Source organism: Apus apus, chromosome 2, assembly GCF_020740795.1.
Source record: "Apus apus isolate bApuApu2 chromosome 2, bApuApu2.pri.cur, whole genome shotgun sequence".
NCBI lineage: Eukaryota > Metazoa > Chordata > Aves > Apodiformes > Apodidae > Apus > Apus apus.
Window position 1 is genome coordinate 29,478,174 of NC_067283.1, and position 15,072 is coordinate 29,493,245.

At 33.4% G+C, this 15,072-nt stretch overlaps 1 protein-coding gene across 7 annotated transcripts in view; it reads right to left on the minus strand.

The window, feature by feature from the left end:
• DGKB (diacylglycerol kinase beta) overlaps positions 1-15,072 on the minus strand; it is a 356,804-nt gene that overhangs the window by 226,619 nt on the left and 115,113 nt on the right. For 5 of the 7 annotated variants that reach the window (XM_051609482.1, XM_051609481.1, XM_051609483.1 and 2 more), the window contains 4 exons: positions 13,466-13,554; positions 13,269-13,385; positions 9,141-9,239; positions 1,335-1,367 (listed from right to left, as the gene is read on the minus strand). In XM_051609482.1, the coding sequence (XP_051465442.1) occupies positions 1,335-1,367; positions 9,141-9,239; positions 13,269-13,385; positions 13,466-13,554 (338 nt within the window). The remainder of the gene's footprint in view (positions 1-1,334; positions 1,368-9,140; positions 9,240-13,268; positions 13,386-13,465; positions 13,555-15,072) is intronic. The other 2 variants (XM_051609484.1, XM_051609485.1) reach the window with 1 other exon arrangement.

A 15,072-nucleotide genomic window follows, 5' to 3' on the forward strand; every position in this document is an offset into this window, starting at 1 on the left:
CAGCAAATACCCTCAGCTGGCCCTGGCCCTTATGACTGCTGCATCAGCAATATTCCTCCTAAAAAAAATTCTAATACCTGTCCCATAAATAAAACAATTGCTTGACTCACAAAGACCACAGCTTTGTCCATGCAGTGACTATGCAGGATTAGGCCATACACCTCAAACAATATAAAGAAAAAACCCTTATATTAATTTCACAGAATAGATATATTTATAGAAGTATAAAAATGTGTTTTGTATCACCCATCTTATATGAATACAATATCAATGTATGTAACTGTACGTACCAACCATTTTCTGTGAAACATTTCTAAAGAAGCCTTGTAGGAGTTTTTAGATTTTCTAGAATTACATATCTTAGAATTTTTAGATACGTGTCATATAAGTGAAGACCTGATTTACAGTTTGCATGAAATAATACAATAATATGCATCTTAATTCTACTGAATAAATTTATTAGTGGAGCACAAAAGGATGTACCATTTTATTTAAAATATCTCTTAAATATTATTGCACAGATAGTTTGTCTTGTGTATTAAATAGAAAGCTGGCTTTCTAATCCAGTTGTACATGACTGTCTTTCAGGAACTGTAACATTACTAAGCTATCCACAAGTGTCAGAAACTAAACAGTGTCATGTTTACAAGATAATAACAGTTTAACAGAATCACCTGTGGATATCAGCCTACAAATTCTAGCAATGTTAAGACAATTTTGACATGCATTGAATAAATGGTTTTACAAAGTGCAAAAATTTATTTTTCAAAGGAAGAAATGCACCTACAACAGTTGTGTATCTTATTAATTAAAGCATACAAAATGATAAATGTGTCAGTGAGCCATTTTGTTTAGTGGACATGCATGAAGTTGACAGAGAAACTGAATATACTGAATACAGCATTTTAAAAGCTATTGTACATTTTGATGGCTCAAAGAATCAAACTTGTCTGTTCTTTTGGTATATGCCAGAGCACATACTTTCAAAATAGTACTTAACACAACAAAATTTTTTCAACCCACTTTTAGACCTCTCATGACTTTTTTTTCTCCCCTTGAGCTTCAACTTTAAAGTCAATATCCCTTAGCTGGAGCTTCTACCATTCAATATTGCTCCAGAGAGATCACTGTCTGAGAAGAACTATTCAATTGTATCTATCACTTACTCATCCAAATAAGAAAAAAGAAATTATAAATAAGACAAGGCCTTTCAAACAACACCACAGAATACCATGTTTTAGTCCAGCCCCAAAATGCACTTTCATAGCAAGCAGAATGTACAATATCATGATTCATTAGTACTCGTGTGTACACAGATGCCTCCCATTACGCACCTCAGGGAGCAAACCTCCTGAAGTGGGTAGCGTCTGTTGGAAAAAGAGAATGTTAGGCTGCAACACCAAACAGCTGGGACAGCAAGGGGCACGGAGAGAGCACTCCTGAGGAACCTCACGTTGCAGCAGTTGCACTTAAACTTACCTGGCACTTTCTTCTTTTTCTACACATTTGCATACTCTGGGAAGGATGTGTGGGACCATTTTATCACCAGATAAAAATATTAAAAAACCTAAAGACTACATATTATTTTGGACAGTAAAAGAAATACTTGGAACCTGGAGAATATATCCTTTTTTATATATTCCAAGTCTTTGAATCCTCATACAAAGCGAGGAATCATATTTAAAAAGCTTTTTTCTGCTGAAATTGACAAGCTATACAACCCTTATCCCCAGAAAGTACTTCTACTCCTTCATACAAAGATAGAGTATTTTCCTTTACAAAAAATACTGAAATATCATATTCTATCATAGCTGGCATGAGAAAACAGATGTATAGTAATTTATGGCTTACTAAATAGTTACCTCTTTACATTTTAACTGCTGACAGAATCCAGTGCCAATGTAGCAAAAATTTCTTTTTTTTCCCTTCACCTTTTCTCTTAAGCAAAGTGCAAATATATTTTTCTGCATTATTTCATCCATATCTGAGATTATTTAAAACAATTTATTTAGTCCATTAAATAATAATTTATTTATAAATTAAATAGGATTTTAAGGCCATTAGTGAATGGTTAATACCATTACACAATTTGTTAAGTAACTACTGAAAACTTGAGATTATTTCTGTATGATAACAACTTCATTTATACAATACGCTTTCAAATGAGGTATATACCCTAAAGACCAGCTGGTGGATGGGGCACATAAGGAGAAAATAAAATTCTATGTTAATATGCATAAACTGAAATAGTTATTAAAAAAATATAATCTTATTTTAGAACTCAGAAACTTGAACTTAAAATATACTGATCAGGACAATCTGGTTACGGAAGATGAGATGGAATGCACAAAATACCTCCTAAAGGTATGTTTAAATCTTCACAGGATGAAGGCCATGGAAGTTTAAATATGTGACTTGAATACCTAACTGACACTTTTTTTTTTTCAGGAACTTGGAGGAAGGTTGCTCCACAATTCCTTGAAGCTATTTTGTTTAAAGACACAGGAATCTCCAGGGGACGCAAAAACTGTACTTTAATATGCAATTAAGCATTAGAATAGGTACTCCTAGACTGTCATTTTGTAAGCCTATGTGGTATTCAAGCCCTTGCTTACAAAAATTCCATTCTGTGCAATTTATGTCCATAGTTGCACAATAATCAACAAAACGCAAAGATTCAGATATCCTGGAAACTGATAAAACTCTACCACCACTACTCCAAAACCCAGGGAAGCAATCTGTTGGTGACATCTAACACATATCACATCCAACTAACTAGGATTTAGCTATGCTAAAATGTCTTGAAAATTTACTGTATAATTTTTTTCCACATTTCTAGATCTAACCCTGTGCACATACTAATTAGAAGGGCCAATATTAGAACAGTACACCATGCCTTCTTCAAAGCTCCTAGAGCTGTAGCACAATATCCAGCTCTACATCCATGGGCTGAAGCTAAAAGTCATCCTCATTCACTAGCAAAAATACTGTAGTGAGTTGCACGTGCCCATACTATAAATGAAAGTGAAGGCTTCTAATTCATCTAAGAGCTGTCATGATAGAAACATTTGCAGCTAAAACAAAAAGAAATCACATTATGTCAATCAGAAGGAGGTATTTTGTCACCCGTAATACTAGGAGACAAAATACCTGGAAAAAGACAAGGCTGGAATGGAGATTTCGTTTGAGAATAACTTCCAAACTTGCAAGACTGTGGGTCTATATGGTAACTTTATGTGTGTATTTTGTGTTTATTCTTTAATAAGTCTTCATAAAGATGTAAAAAATCACACATCAAAATCACAACCAAGTATTTCTCATTTAGCATGTCAGCCTCAGTTTATTTAGTTGGCTGAAGATAACATGCCTTACACCTTGCACCCATTCAATATATGCCTCAACATGCACCAACTCTAGGGCCCAAGAATTCTAATGTAATTTGCAACCTAAAATGAATGTGGGCTATAGCAGGCATTTATCCACATTGCCCAAGAAAGGCAAAAGAGTTGGAAAATAATTTTGAAAATAAAAACATGTTAACCTCCAATGGGAGAGGATCTAAGGACTAAACTTAGGGACCGACAGTAGTGATGAGTTGTGGGCAGGCAACTAGAGATAACTTAAAATGATTGAATGGCTGCCATTACAGTTTATCAGCATCTTATTATTTTAACATTGAACTGTGTTTGCTGAACAGATAATTAGTTAGGAAGATACATTTTCCTCCAGGGCAATTATTAATTTCCTTCTGACTTCAAAGAAATGAAAAAGCTCTTAGTGTAGATAAGCACACCATTATATTTCAAGTCTCTTTTAGATTCTCAGAGAACTGAATCTGCAACATGATACGCAACTGAATAGCATAAAAAGTGTTTTGTTATGTTTTTTAGATGTTTCTATTGCTATATCATTACCTAATATTCAACAACCAGATTTAAATTCTACCCCAACTGAAGTATATATATTCTAATAACCGGGGTTTTTTTGGTAGTATCTTTCTTCAGAAACTGAGAATAAAGCTAATACTCAACTTCAAAGGATTGAGTTGCTCATAAAGATGCTTACACACTGCACTGATTTTCTGTGCTCTGTGTTGAACTTGAATTCAACTGAATTAAAACTGATCTCTACTATAATAAAAACAGAATAATAATTTTAGGTTTAAAAACTGGAAAAAAAAGGATTAAGAAAGCTCAGCAAATGCTAATTCCTTTTTTTCTCTCTCTGCGTCTCTGCTTTCCTATGTGAGCAACACTTACCCACCTCACAGGAAAACAGCATTAGTAAAACATTATGAGACATTGAAAAACATCTATTTAACTGTCGCAATTATAACACAGTTATTAGCTTTCCTATCTAGTCTCTCTAAAGACTGATATCAAATCAAGTCAAATAAAATTCCTGTACAATACTTTCATCTCAGTTCTGTATTATTTTTTGCCAGCATCTCAACACATTTGCTAGATTTACACAAAAGTTTGAAGCTACAGATCATAATGTATATTGTTCAGTTGCACAGGGCACGTTGCTTAGCTAAAACATTTGTAATCTGCTGTGTGTATTAAGTGTCTAACTAGAACTACTTCTAAACAAATTATGTCTGAGCATTTCTGTTCTTGTACAATAAAAGGCCAAACCAACCCAAAGGTTGGACCAGGTGATACGTGAGGCCCATTACAACCTATCATTGTATGATTAAATCTGACCCAAATCAGATACATCTGCTCCCTCCTCCAAAATATATAGCTGTTTATATTTCAAAATAAAATCTTGAGTGAATTTGACTTATAAGGGTATTTTATATTACATATATATAAACATATGTATTCTCTGATGTATACAATTTTACATCTATATTCTATATTTATATAAATAGAATTTATGTTTAAATCATTTTGTCCTAAAAAGTTAATAAGCATCTACACTACACAATAGACAACTTCATTCGTAAGAGAAAAGAAACAAAAGTCAGTTACTCCAAACTTTTTATCATGATGACCAGAAAGCTGAATAATAAAGCTGAAAATCAGATACAAGGAAACACATACAATTTAAAATTTTAATTATTTAACTTCTTACCTTCAATATTACACCAGACCCTCCCCTGTTGAAATAAACTGATTACTATAGAGATAGTGATAAGTGCCATATATTAGCACTCACGCTCTAATCAAGGTACTTAGTTGTAGAATAAAAAAAAATATGGAATGAATTGTAAAACAAACAGTTTTAATTAGTTTTTAAAACCAATGTTAGAAACTAAGTTAAAAAAAACACACTGTAAAATTCAATAAACAATAGGGGAATCAAAATTGTCATACCTTATGAAATAAATATTTATTAAATAGTAGGCTTTTACTGGTTAGTTTGGCTTTACCCAAGACTATATCTATTTTGATGGGAAACAGAAAAACCTAATTATTCTACAACAAACATAAATATGAATTAGAACATCCTATGTGTTCATCAATGAACAGAGTGAAGTAAAGGCTGGCATGAAATGAAGAAGCCAAAACGTATGTTAGCATTTTTCCCTTTCTGCTTTACAAAGGGGTGGGGGCAGAGAAGCTGTATCGTAAGGATAAATCAATCTTTTTTCCTCACTACTCACTCATCTCATTCCAATACCCAGGTTTTAACCTGGTTATGATCTAATTCTGTACTCTTGGTAGGCTAGGATTCAATTGAGTTAAAGATTTTTAAACTCACTGCCAGTCAACCTTATCATGAACTTTCATTATGTGCATGTAATTAATTGGGTCCAATGAACAATATCAGCACTGAGTTATAGACTTTTTCCCCCCACCATATAATTAGAATATAATTACCCACAGGATATCAGAATGATGCAAAACCTTTCCTCTAAATGTGCCCTCATTAGGAAACAAGTCTCAATGTACATTTATTCAATCAGTATGAATTAATTAAAATGTTACTGAAATAAAAGAGAGTAACATTAAAGTGTATCTGACATCTATTAAAAGACTATCACTTGAGATCTGCACACACAGTTTATAACAAAACTCATTTAACTTGAACAAAAAAATTCACTGTACAACAAGCCTTCCATACAGTAAACAGAAAAGTAAAAAGAACTATTTTTAAAATTGACAGACTACATTTTACTAAAACATTTAAAAGTATTGCAGTGAGATATGAAAAATCTTAGTAAGGTATTGAATCCAGACATCTGTGTGACTTTTCCCATGGTTTCTTTTTCACCTGAGAATGTTGCTTATAATATTTAGGAATAACATCTGACAAGATCCACTTTGTGCAGTTTTGAAGATGTGAGTCCTCTTATTTGACTTAGGGCAGCTAACTTTCAGATTACCAGGCATTTAAGTTCTCTCTCCAGCCATTTAGAGAAAGGATAGCAAAAGAGGGTCATGCTATTTTAGAGGAATCTCTCTTGAGTCTAAAGAGACCCTAAATGAGTAATTTAGAACAGTCACTTGAGCTGAGGTGGCTATGTTTAGGAGGGAAAGAGCTATCACCTTCTGTGATATTACAATCAGGAAAGGTAGGTTTTTTTAATTTATTCTACACAGCCACAGAAATGATTTTGGATATTTATGGATACCTCGGAAATGGAAAAACGGAGAGGATGTGGACCTGAACAATAACTTGTAAGTGAGAGACCAGTGGTAGCTTCAGTATAGTCCATGGTTCTGGTGAAATGCAATTTCTGAAAAAAAACTATTTTCATCTCTGCAGAAAGAGCTGAGGCTGGATTTCACAAGAACTGATGAAATGAGACATGCTGGATGAGAAAGGTAAAAATATGAAGGTACTTTGCTCCACAAAAGAGAAAATATAAGAATTTAACCTGTACTCTTAGAAGAAAACTTATAAGAAGGCATATTGGCCTGAGATTAACTGACAGTTTTAAGGAAGAAGTCTGGACTTTCAAAGTTAAGATAGAAGGGAGGGCCAAAATATTTAGGAGATCAAAGATACAAGATTTTTCCTCTTCCTATTTTCCCACAACTCCTACAACTTATTCTACAGGAGATGGAGATAATGTTCTTCTCTGATACCTCAAAATACCCGAATACTCAAAATACCTGCTACAAAAAGCATGGTGCAAAAACATTTATCTGCTTTCCTTTGCTTTTCAGATACGTAGCATTGCAAGAATATGATTGCTCAGCTGATCATTGAAGCTAAATGAGTGTCCCAGGTGGAAGACTCTTCCATTCGATATGTCTGAACATATAATTTCTATTAACAGATACACTTACTATTTAATCCTTAGAAAACTTTGACATGGATATATTTCCTGATTTTGCTGTCATCATTGAGAGTCCTGGCATCACATACAATGAAGCACTATGTTCCTTAAATGGAATCCCCATAACAGGAAATGGAAGAAACTAATTTAAAAATTGCTAAGATAAATACGTACACTGTAATCAATCATTTCTAGGAGGAATTCCTATTAGCTAGAACACTTATGTAGTATTTGTAAGTATATACAGGATTTTAATGCCTTTTTGGAAGAAACTACTAGATGAATATATATACTACAAAATTATGAAGTTCCCATTAAGTAACAGTAAAACATATTTTCCATTCCTAACAATATGTATTGTGCCGAAAAGCATGTTTTATGTTACATTATTAGTATGTAATATTGAAACATGATTCTGGTACAGGAAAACGTATTTACTTCTGCTTATGCCTTCAAAATTTGCAGATAAAACAAACCTATTCAAGGGTGATTTGACTCTAGAGTGGTTTTATATATCCTCTAAACAACTTAACTAAACTCCAGTCATGGAATGAAAATTGTAATTCCTCTATACCTCTTCCTCTCCTGAAAAGAAAATGGAGTTACACAAATATAATTGAAGATGAAATTTCATGCTGAGGCTTTATTCAGTTTATAAGAATGGTAAACAATAAATAACAATAAAACAAAAATGGCCCTGTAACAAAATAGCAATTTATACATGTTAAATTTTAAAGTATGACCTAAATTTCTGAAAATCAAATAATCTATAGCAGATTGCAATCATCCAACAAACTTACAATAACACTTTACAATTATAATTCAGAACATGTCCAGGCAATATCAAAATACTATTACAGACAAACTACAAAACTACTCATGACTTTTCATAAATACTAAAAAATATTTTATAAATATTAAATCCAGCTTTCCATTGCTTTACTTTCACTAACAGCAATGGAATAGTCCCAATCTATTCATGTAGAGGGTTGAAGTCTAGCATGCATCCCTTTGCAGTTTTACCAAACAGTTGAAAGGATTATCAGAAAACAAGTCATTTACAACAGGTATGAATATTATTCTTGATGATTAGAAACAGGTTTAAGATTAGAAAGCATAGTGTCTTACTCTTACCTCCCTACAAAAAAAATTCCCTCCTTCTTAAATTCAAGAACTTCTTACTATTATTATGAAATAAATTTAGAGTAAGAGGACCACATCTGTTTTGTTACGAGTATGATGATGCTATGACTTTCATCAGCACAAAACATCCAATTTAATATATGAATTCATAAGTTAATTCCAAAGCTCTTTTTTAATGATAAACTGCTCAGCTCTTTTCTATACAACCTACACATAGCTTGCATTTTTCTTTTCATTGAATTGAGTTATTGTTTTTGTGGATAGAGAAATTTACTGTCCACTACTGCAGAATAAAATATACCATAATGTTGATGCATAGCTTACTGCAAGACCAGTGTCATCACTCTAGGTAACCTCCGGCTTAGATCAGAGACCTCAGCATTGCAGATATACAATATGCATCCCAAGCAAAAACTGTCCATAAGAATAACTTCATTATTCTGGGAAGCTGGATCTATAAAATGTAGAAGTGTTCTGCCTATACAGTTTCTGGTAAATACAGACTGAGTAAGTGATAAAACTTGAGTCAGCTTCAGTTATAATATGCCTTACAGAATGATCATTCTCACATGAAGGAAAATGCAATATGCAGAGGATAAAGCACACTTGAGCCTATAAACTCATCAGTAAGGATTACCCATTGTATTTAAGGTTCACACAGTTTTGGGAATTTAGCAAATATTCTGGCAGTCAGCACCAGCATTGTTTTAGCAGTTATCTATGAGAGAGGATTATATCTGAAATAAATATATGGACAACTCACCAATACTACTGGGCAGATTGATGTGGGTGGTAAAATATGGTCCTTCAAAGGTCCACAGTCACATTCAGGTTTTAGATGTGAAGCACATTTGTTATGCAGCTACAGGAAGACAGAAAATGAAGATTCAACTTAGACATTTTACTACTACAGTCTAAGAAAATGGGGCATTCTGGAATGGTGTGAGTTTACATATGCTAAATTAATCTGTTACTAGAGTTCTATACGGAAAATGAAACACAATGCAGTGGAAAGCCTCTTAGGATTGACAAAACCAACGAATTTATACTGAAGCAAAGAACAGTCGATCAAAATAATTTCCAGCATGGAGATTGCATGTGTGGTCCAGCAGACAAAATGAGAACACTCCATGGCAGTACAGTAACAGTGATCAAAACCTTCATTTCAGAAGGGAGCTTCTTGCACTGAGTCAGGAACTTCTGTTCTACTACTAGTGGGTGATCTAGGGTAATTCAGGGCTGCTTTTGGCATTACAATTCTATCTCCTACCAGAAGATGATAAAGTCAGCCTTTTAATTGGGATGCTGCAATATCTTAGAAAATGTATGTAGGAATATTTAAGAGCTTTAAGCTGTATTGTGGAAATTTTGGTCTTGATTGAATCAATGTTCAGATTTCACTGACTGCTGAGGAACTTGAATTACTCTCCCTACTTTATTCTTAGCATTCATCCAGTTTTCCTGAAAGCAATGAGTTCTGCTCTAAAAACACAGAAAGAATATCCTCAGGTCTGCTGACTGAAAGAGCATTGGCTTACATCCATATTATTAAAATGGTGGAAGGAAAAGATGTGCTATATAGCATCAACAGTAAATGCCAACAAATAATAATGCATTTATTGAAATATTTTGCATTAACAATCAAGAGTTCTTGCTGATACTTTAGGATTTAACTCAACTCAAGTGTCTCTAAATAGACTATTTCAACACAGATATCCAGCCACACAGCATAAAGGCACAGTTGTGTGTCTGGATCATGCAAAGCATTCACATTTAATTGGTATACTTCACAATATTATTAGAGATAGACAGCAGAAAATAGAACTTAATATTGTGAAACTTGGTGAAAATGTATTATTTCTGTATTGATTCAATAAACTGAGTTCTTCAGGTAACATGCATTTCCCATAGGCTCAAATATTTTATTTTTTGAGAAGTTATGTGCATTTGCATTAAGGAAAATAATAAATATAACAAATGTCAAAAATGTTGAAGCAAAAATCCGCTTTACCAAGTGATTTAACTAGTTTAATAGGTAGAATACAGCATTAGTTCAAAAGATGTTACAAAAATCTGTAGTTCAATGTCTGCAACTGTAAACCACATTTTTACAACTGATTCATTTTCCCTTAGATGATTAAACTCTGACAATATGAACTCTATTAAAATTACAATAAAATTGTCCCACTTGCTTATGCATATAAGCTTTACCAGTAATGTGGTCTTCATACAGTTATCTGATACAGTTAATGTAGACAGAACATTTCTGAATTTTGAACTGAATGGCACCTAATATTAGCCTTGTTCATGTTAATTTACACTGCAAAGTTACCTTTTCAGGCAGTTACTTAGCAACAGAAAATAAAAGTCCAATGAGTTTCGATTTACTCTGAGTATTAAAGCCTTATTGTGAGGGTATTTTGGTAGCCCTGTACTCTAAATCATTTGTCATGCTAATTCTCTGACTCAGTGGTAAGGCTACTTGTACCATAATTAATGCACGCCAGGCCATGTTACATCAAATAAAAGTATCTTCACACATTCAGTGGTAATTAGCAGATTTGCTACTTGGTGGCATGCAAACTTATCTATGAAAAAAAATAGCTTAATCTTCTTATTAGTCTCTGCTGATCATTGACAACATAACTGGCGCACAGCTGACAAGAGAAATGGTAGAAGATACGTAGCTTTAATGAAAATAACACTTTGACACAATGAAATAAAATAATATGCATCTCTTCTCAAAAAAAAATTAGCAGCTTTTAAATACATTTCCACAAAATTCCCTTACTCCAAACATAGCTCCTTAAGAATATTACCTCCCTCAGAACTAGATGCCTGCAAAGTAGGTAAAAACGTATTTGCTGGAGGGAAAATGAGGAAAAAAACCCATTAATGAGACCATAGTAGAGAACTACAGAGTATATGGAAGAGGGAATCATGGACCTGGCTGAGAACTCAGCATAACAAGCCTCCTTAGTGAAAAACATCTCAATTTGGGGGGATTTGATTCAGTGATTTGGTATTAGAAGCGACTCCATTAAGCTGTAGGAAAGAGAAATATTTAAAATGAACAAAAGAGTCTCAGAATTAGTTGCATAATAACAGCATCCCCTTACATTACAAAATTATGTCAGCAACAAGCCTTAAATACATTGCACAAGAAGTTGGAAATATATGAAGGATGTGATTATAACTCCAGAACATTAACTTAAAAATCATGCATCTATTTGAAATTTAAGACACTGTCTTTTCAATAATGGAAGTTATTCCTATTAGCAAAAGAAGTTACTGCAATCTAAGTGAATAGGTGATTGAAAAAAAAAAAAAATAATTGCAGTGTTTGTAAACTTTAAAGCTTTTTAAAAACTTTAAAAACACTGTCTCACTTATACCTGAACCATAAAAATTAAATAAACATACTAAAGATTTTTGAAAATACATTTACAGAAAACAGAAATACAATTGTAAAACTGTAAACCTCTGCCAAAATTTTCAAAAGAACAGGCTCATTTCTAATTGGAATTTCAATAGATATTTAAGCCTTAAATATACACACTTGAGATATTTTTCAAAAGAATTTAAGACTATTCCTTCACAGTCACTTCAATTATAAATATTTTCTCAGTATTTTCGCAATAAATCTCAGTTCTCACAGCAGTCCTCTAAAATCTTGATGTATATCTTCAAGAAGTAAAAGGCTTTCAAAAATCTAGTCCAGATTCACTTCAAAAAAGGGGTAAAGAATTCTTCTGAGATGGTACAGAATTTGCAACTTTCTTTGGCTTCAAGAAGGGAAGCCTTACATATTATGTATTTCTTGAATGATACACACATATTATACAAACATAAACACACCAGTATCTAGAGCGGAAGACTCTTACTTATCTACCTAAATACAGATAACCATTGTCTACATTTAATTATCTGCATGCAAAAAATTTGGATCGGGCGTTTTCTTCTCTGCATAAATTATCCAAATTTTGACAGCAATCTGGACTACATATTTGCTTTCTTATAAAACATTGGTTTTTAAGTAATCATAACAGCTTATCACTGAAAGTATGCTGAATTTATTTTCTTTGATGATGTTTCATATTTTGTATTCTTGTGTCAAGAAAATGTGTCATAAAACATCCAAACTTGTATGTTGAAAACAAACATTCATTCATGCCTTGGTTTCATATTATTATTTAAAACACTGAACAAACAACTGCTGTTCCACAACAATAACAATAATAATAATGATATCAGCAAAAAAGAAGGCTGAATGTCTCCCCATTTAGATTTAAATACTGCCCAGGCTAGGAATGGAAATACTGGCATTGCTCCTTCTAGCATGAAGATCTCACTTGTAAGGGCAGTGTTCCTTGAATGTCTTTAGTTCCAGTTATTAGTTCCTGCTGAATAAGGAGCACATGAAAGTTGTATATATTAGACTTGGTGCACAGATTAGTATATTATCAAGATGTCCCTGCTATTATTCCCAGACACTTGAAATCCCTATATCCTACCAGATGTCCTCAATTCCATTTGCCTGTCAGTACATCACATATTACGACTTTGCCCTAGTGTCACAGTGACCTTGATTTTTCCCAGTACTGAAAACTCTTCTATAATCTTTCTATAATGTAGATTAGGCATTCTGCTCTTTAGAATGACATATATTATTTCCATATTTATATTGTCTTGAAGCAGAGTACAACTTTGTGTTTGGTTGCAACAATTAAGGACTCCTATGAATATTTTCCATATACCACTTCTTTAAATGCACACTATTCATTCCTGATGACAAAACTGAATGAGACCTTTTGAATGAAGAGGCTATAAAAAAGACATGCAGATTTTTGTCTCTCTAATCTGTGCTAAAGGTTGTATATTGTATACTCACTGTGATCTGACACCAAACACAGTGAAGTCCAGTCAAGCCTTGGTAGCATTTTATAGTTTTGTGGCACTTATCACATTTTGTTGGGCAATTTCCTTCTACCCAGAAATGGTGCATTACCTGCAAAAGAAAAGCGTGCATTTACATAGAGTTAATAAATGAACAGGGACATGCCACACTTCAAGCTAACCCAAACTTACATCAGTATTCTTTTTGGACTTCACATATGTTTTGATGCAAGATGCAGGAGCTCTTGAGACACAGCGTTCATGGACTGTATACTTGCAAACTGAAAAAAGAAACACATTAAGAGATGTTGAGGCAATGGTGTTTCTGATGACATTTTTGTGAAACAAATAATGCTACCAGCATGCCATCTCCAAATAATCAACCCAATCAGTCAATGAAAACTCAAACTACACTGGCTTTTTCCACAGAATACAAAAGGCCAATTAGAACAGGAAATATTATGCAAGTGAGAAATCCAAGAATTCACTATCATTGCATAACAAAAAATGCTTAATTAAATCAGAGCTCACTAAATTTTTTCACAATAATTCCCAAATGACAAAAATATTAAATACAAATTGATGACTGCCGAATGGTTTGTTGTCATTTACTGGTAGAAAGAAATCTATATTTTACAAACTATAGGCATAAGAGCAGCTGGCAAGCACAAAAATAAAAGCCAATGAGTTTTGTTCTTGCTATTGATTTATAAATCTTAAATGGCTGATTAGTCCATTTTCAGATAGCAATTGTTTTCATGCATTCCATGTAATCACTCTAACTCTTACTTTCCCAAATGCCACTTCCTGAGAAGTGTTTTTTTTCTAACCCCTCCCCATCAGTTTAAGGCAACTACAATTTTTGACCTGGTCTGTAAAGATCATTAGCTGCATTTGGAAAAATAAAAGTGTCAGGGTGCAAGGCAAAGATCTCCTGACTATACAACTGTACCTAGATGATAAAATAATGCTACAGCTTATACCTGCATTCAATAGAGTCAACTATTAAAAACTGAGAACGAATTTCTCCCTGCACGGTATATGTCTCACGCTTTTGACCCGGAGAGTAATTAAGCACAAAGTACTTCTAAACACCTTGCTTGCACCTATTACACAAACCCAGTGGGAGGCGCAGCCGTTAATCAGACAAACTGCAGGGAGTAACATTGTTGATTGGACCATGGAGGGATGGTGAGGCCCCCTGCAGTTTCTTTTTTTTTTCTCTTTCCTCCCACACAATCTAAAATGCAAATAATGAAATCTATAGCCATGCTTTGAAAATTTATTGGAAAAGATGTTTAGCAAGGTAAATAGACTCATGCCCCTTGCTGCACGAACTCAAATAAGCATGTGGATGTTCTGCAGATACTCTGGCACCATTCTCACCAAATAAATGCCGAGCACAATAACAAATAAATTTTAAAGAGGTATACACTGCAGCAGAGAAAATTACAATTCTTCTAAGGCTGGTCTTTTGGGGCAGCTGATATAATTCATCTACACATTTATGATAACTACTGAAGATTATCTACGTAATTTGCTCAATAGAATTTTCTCTTTACAACATATTTGGGTCTTACATTTCCTCACAAGGATTAAGTTTACATCAATCTGACATAAAAGAATATTAAATAATGTAACATTTCAAGATCTAACAGTCAATTCAGCATTTTGTATAAATATATATTCCAGTTACTGTCATTAGCATTTATTAATCTTAAGTTATGCAACTTCTATTTGAATTTGAATAAATGTATCTCTCATTCCACAGCTATGTGAATAAAATCATGCAATGTGAA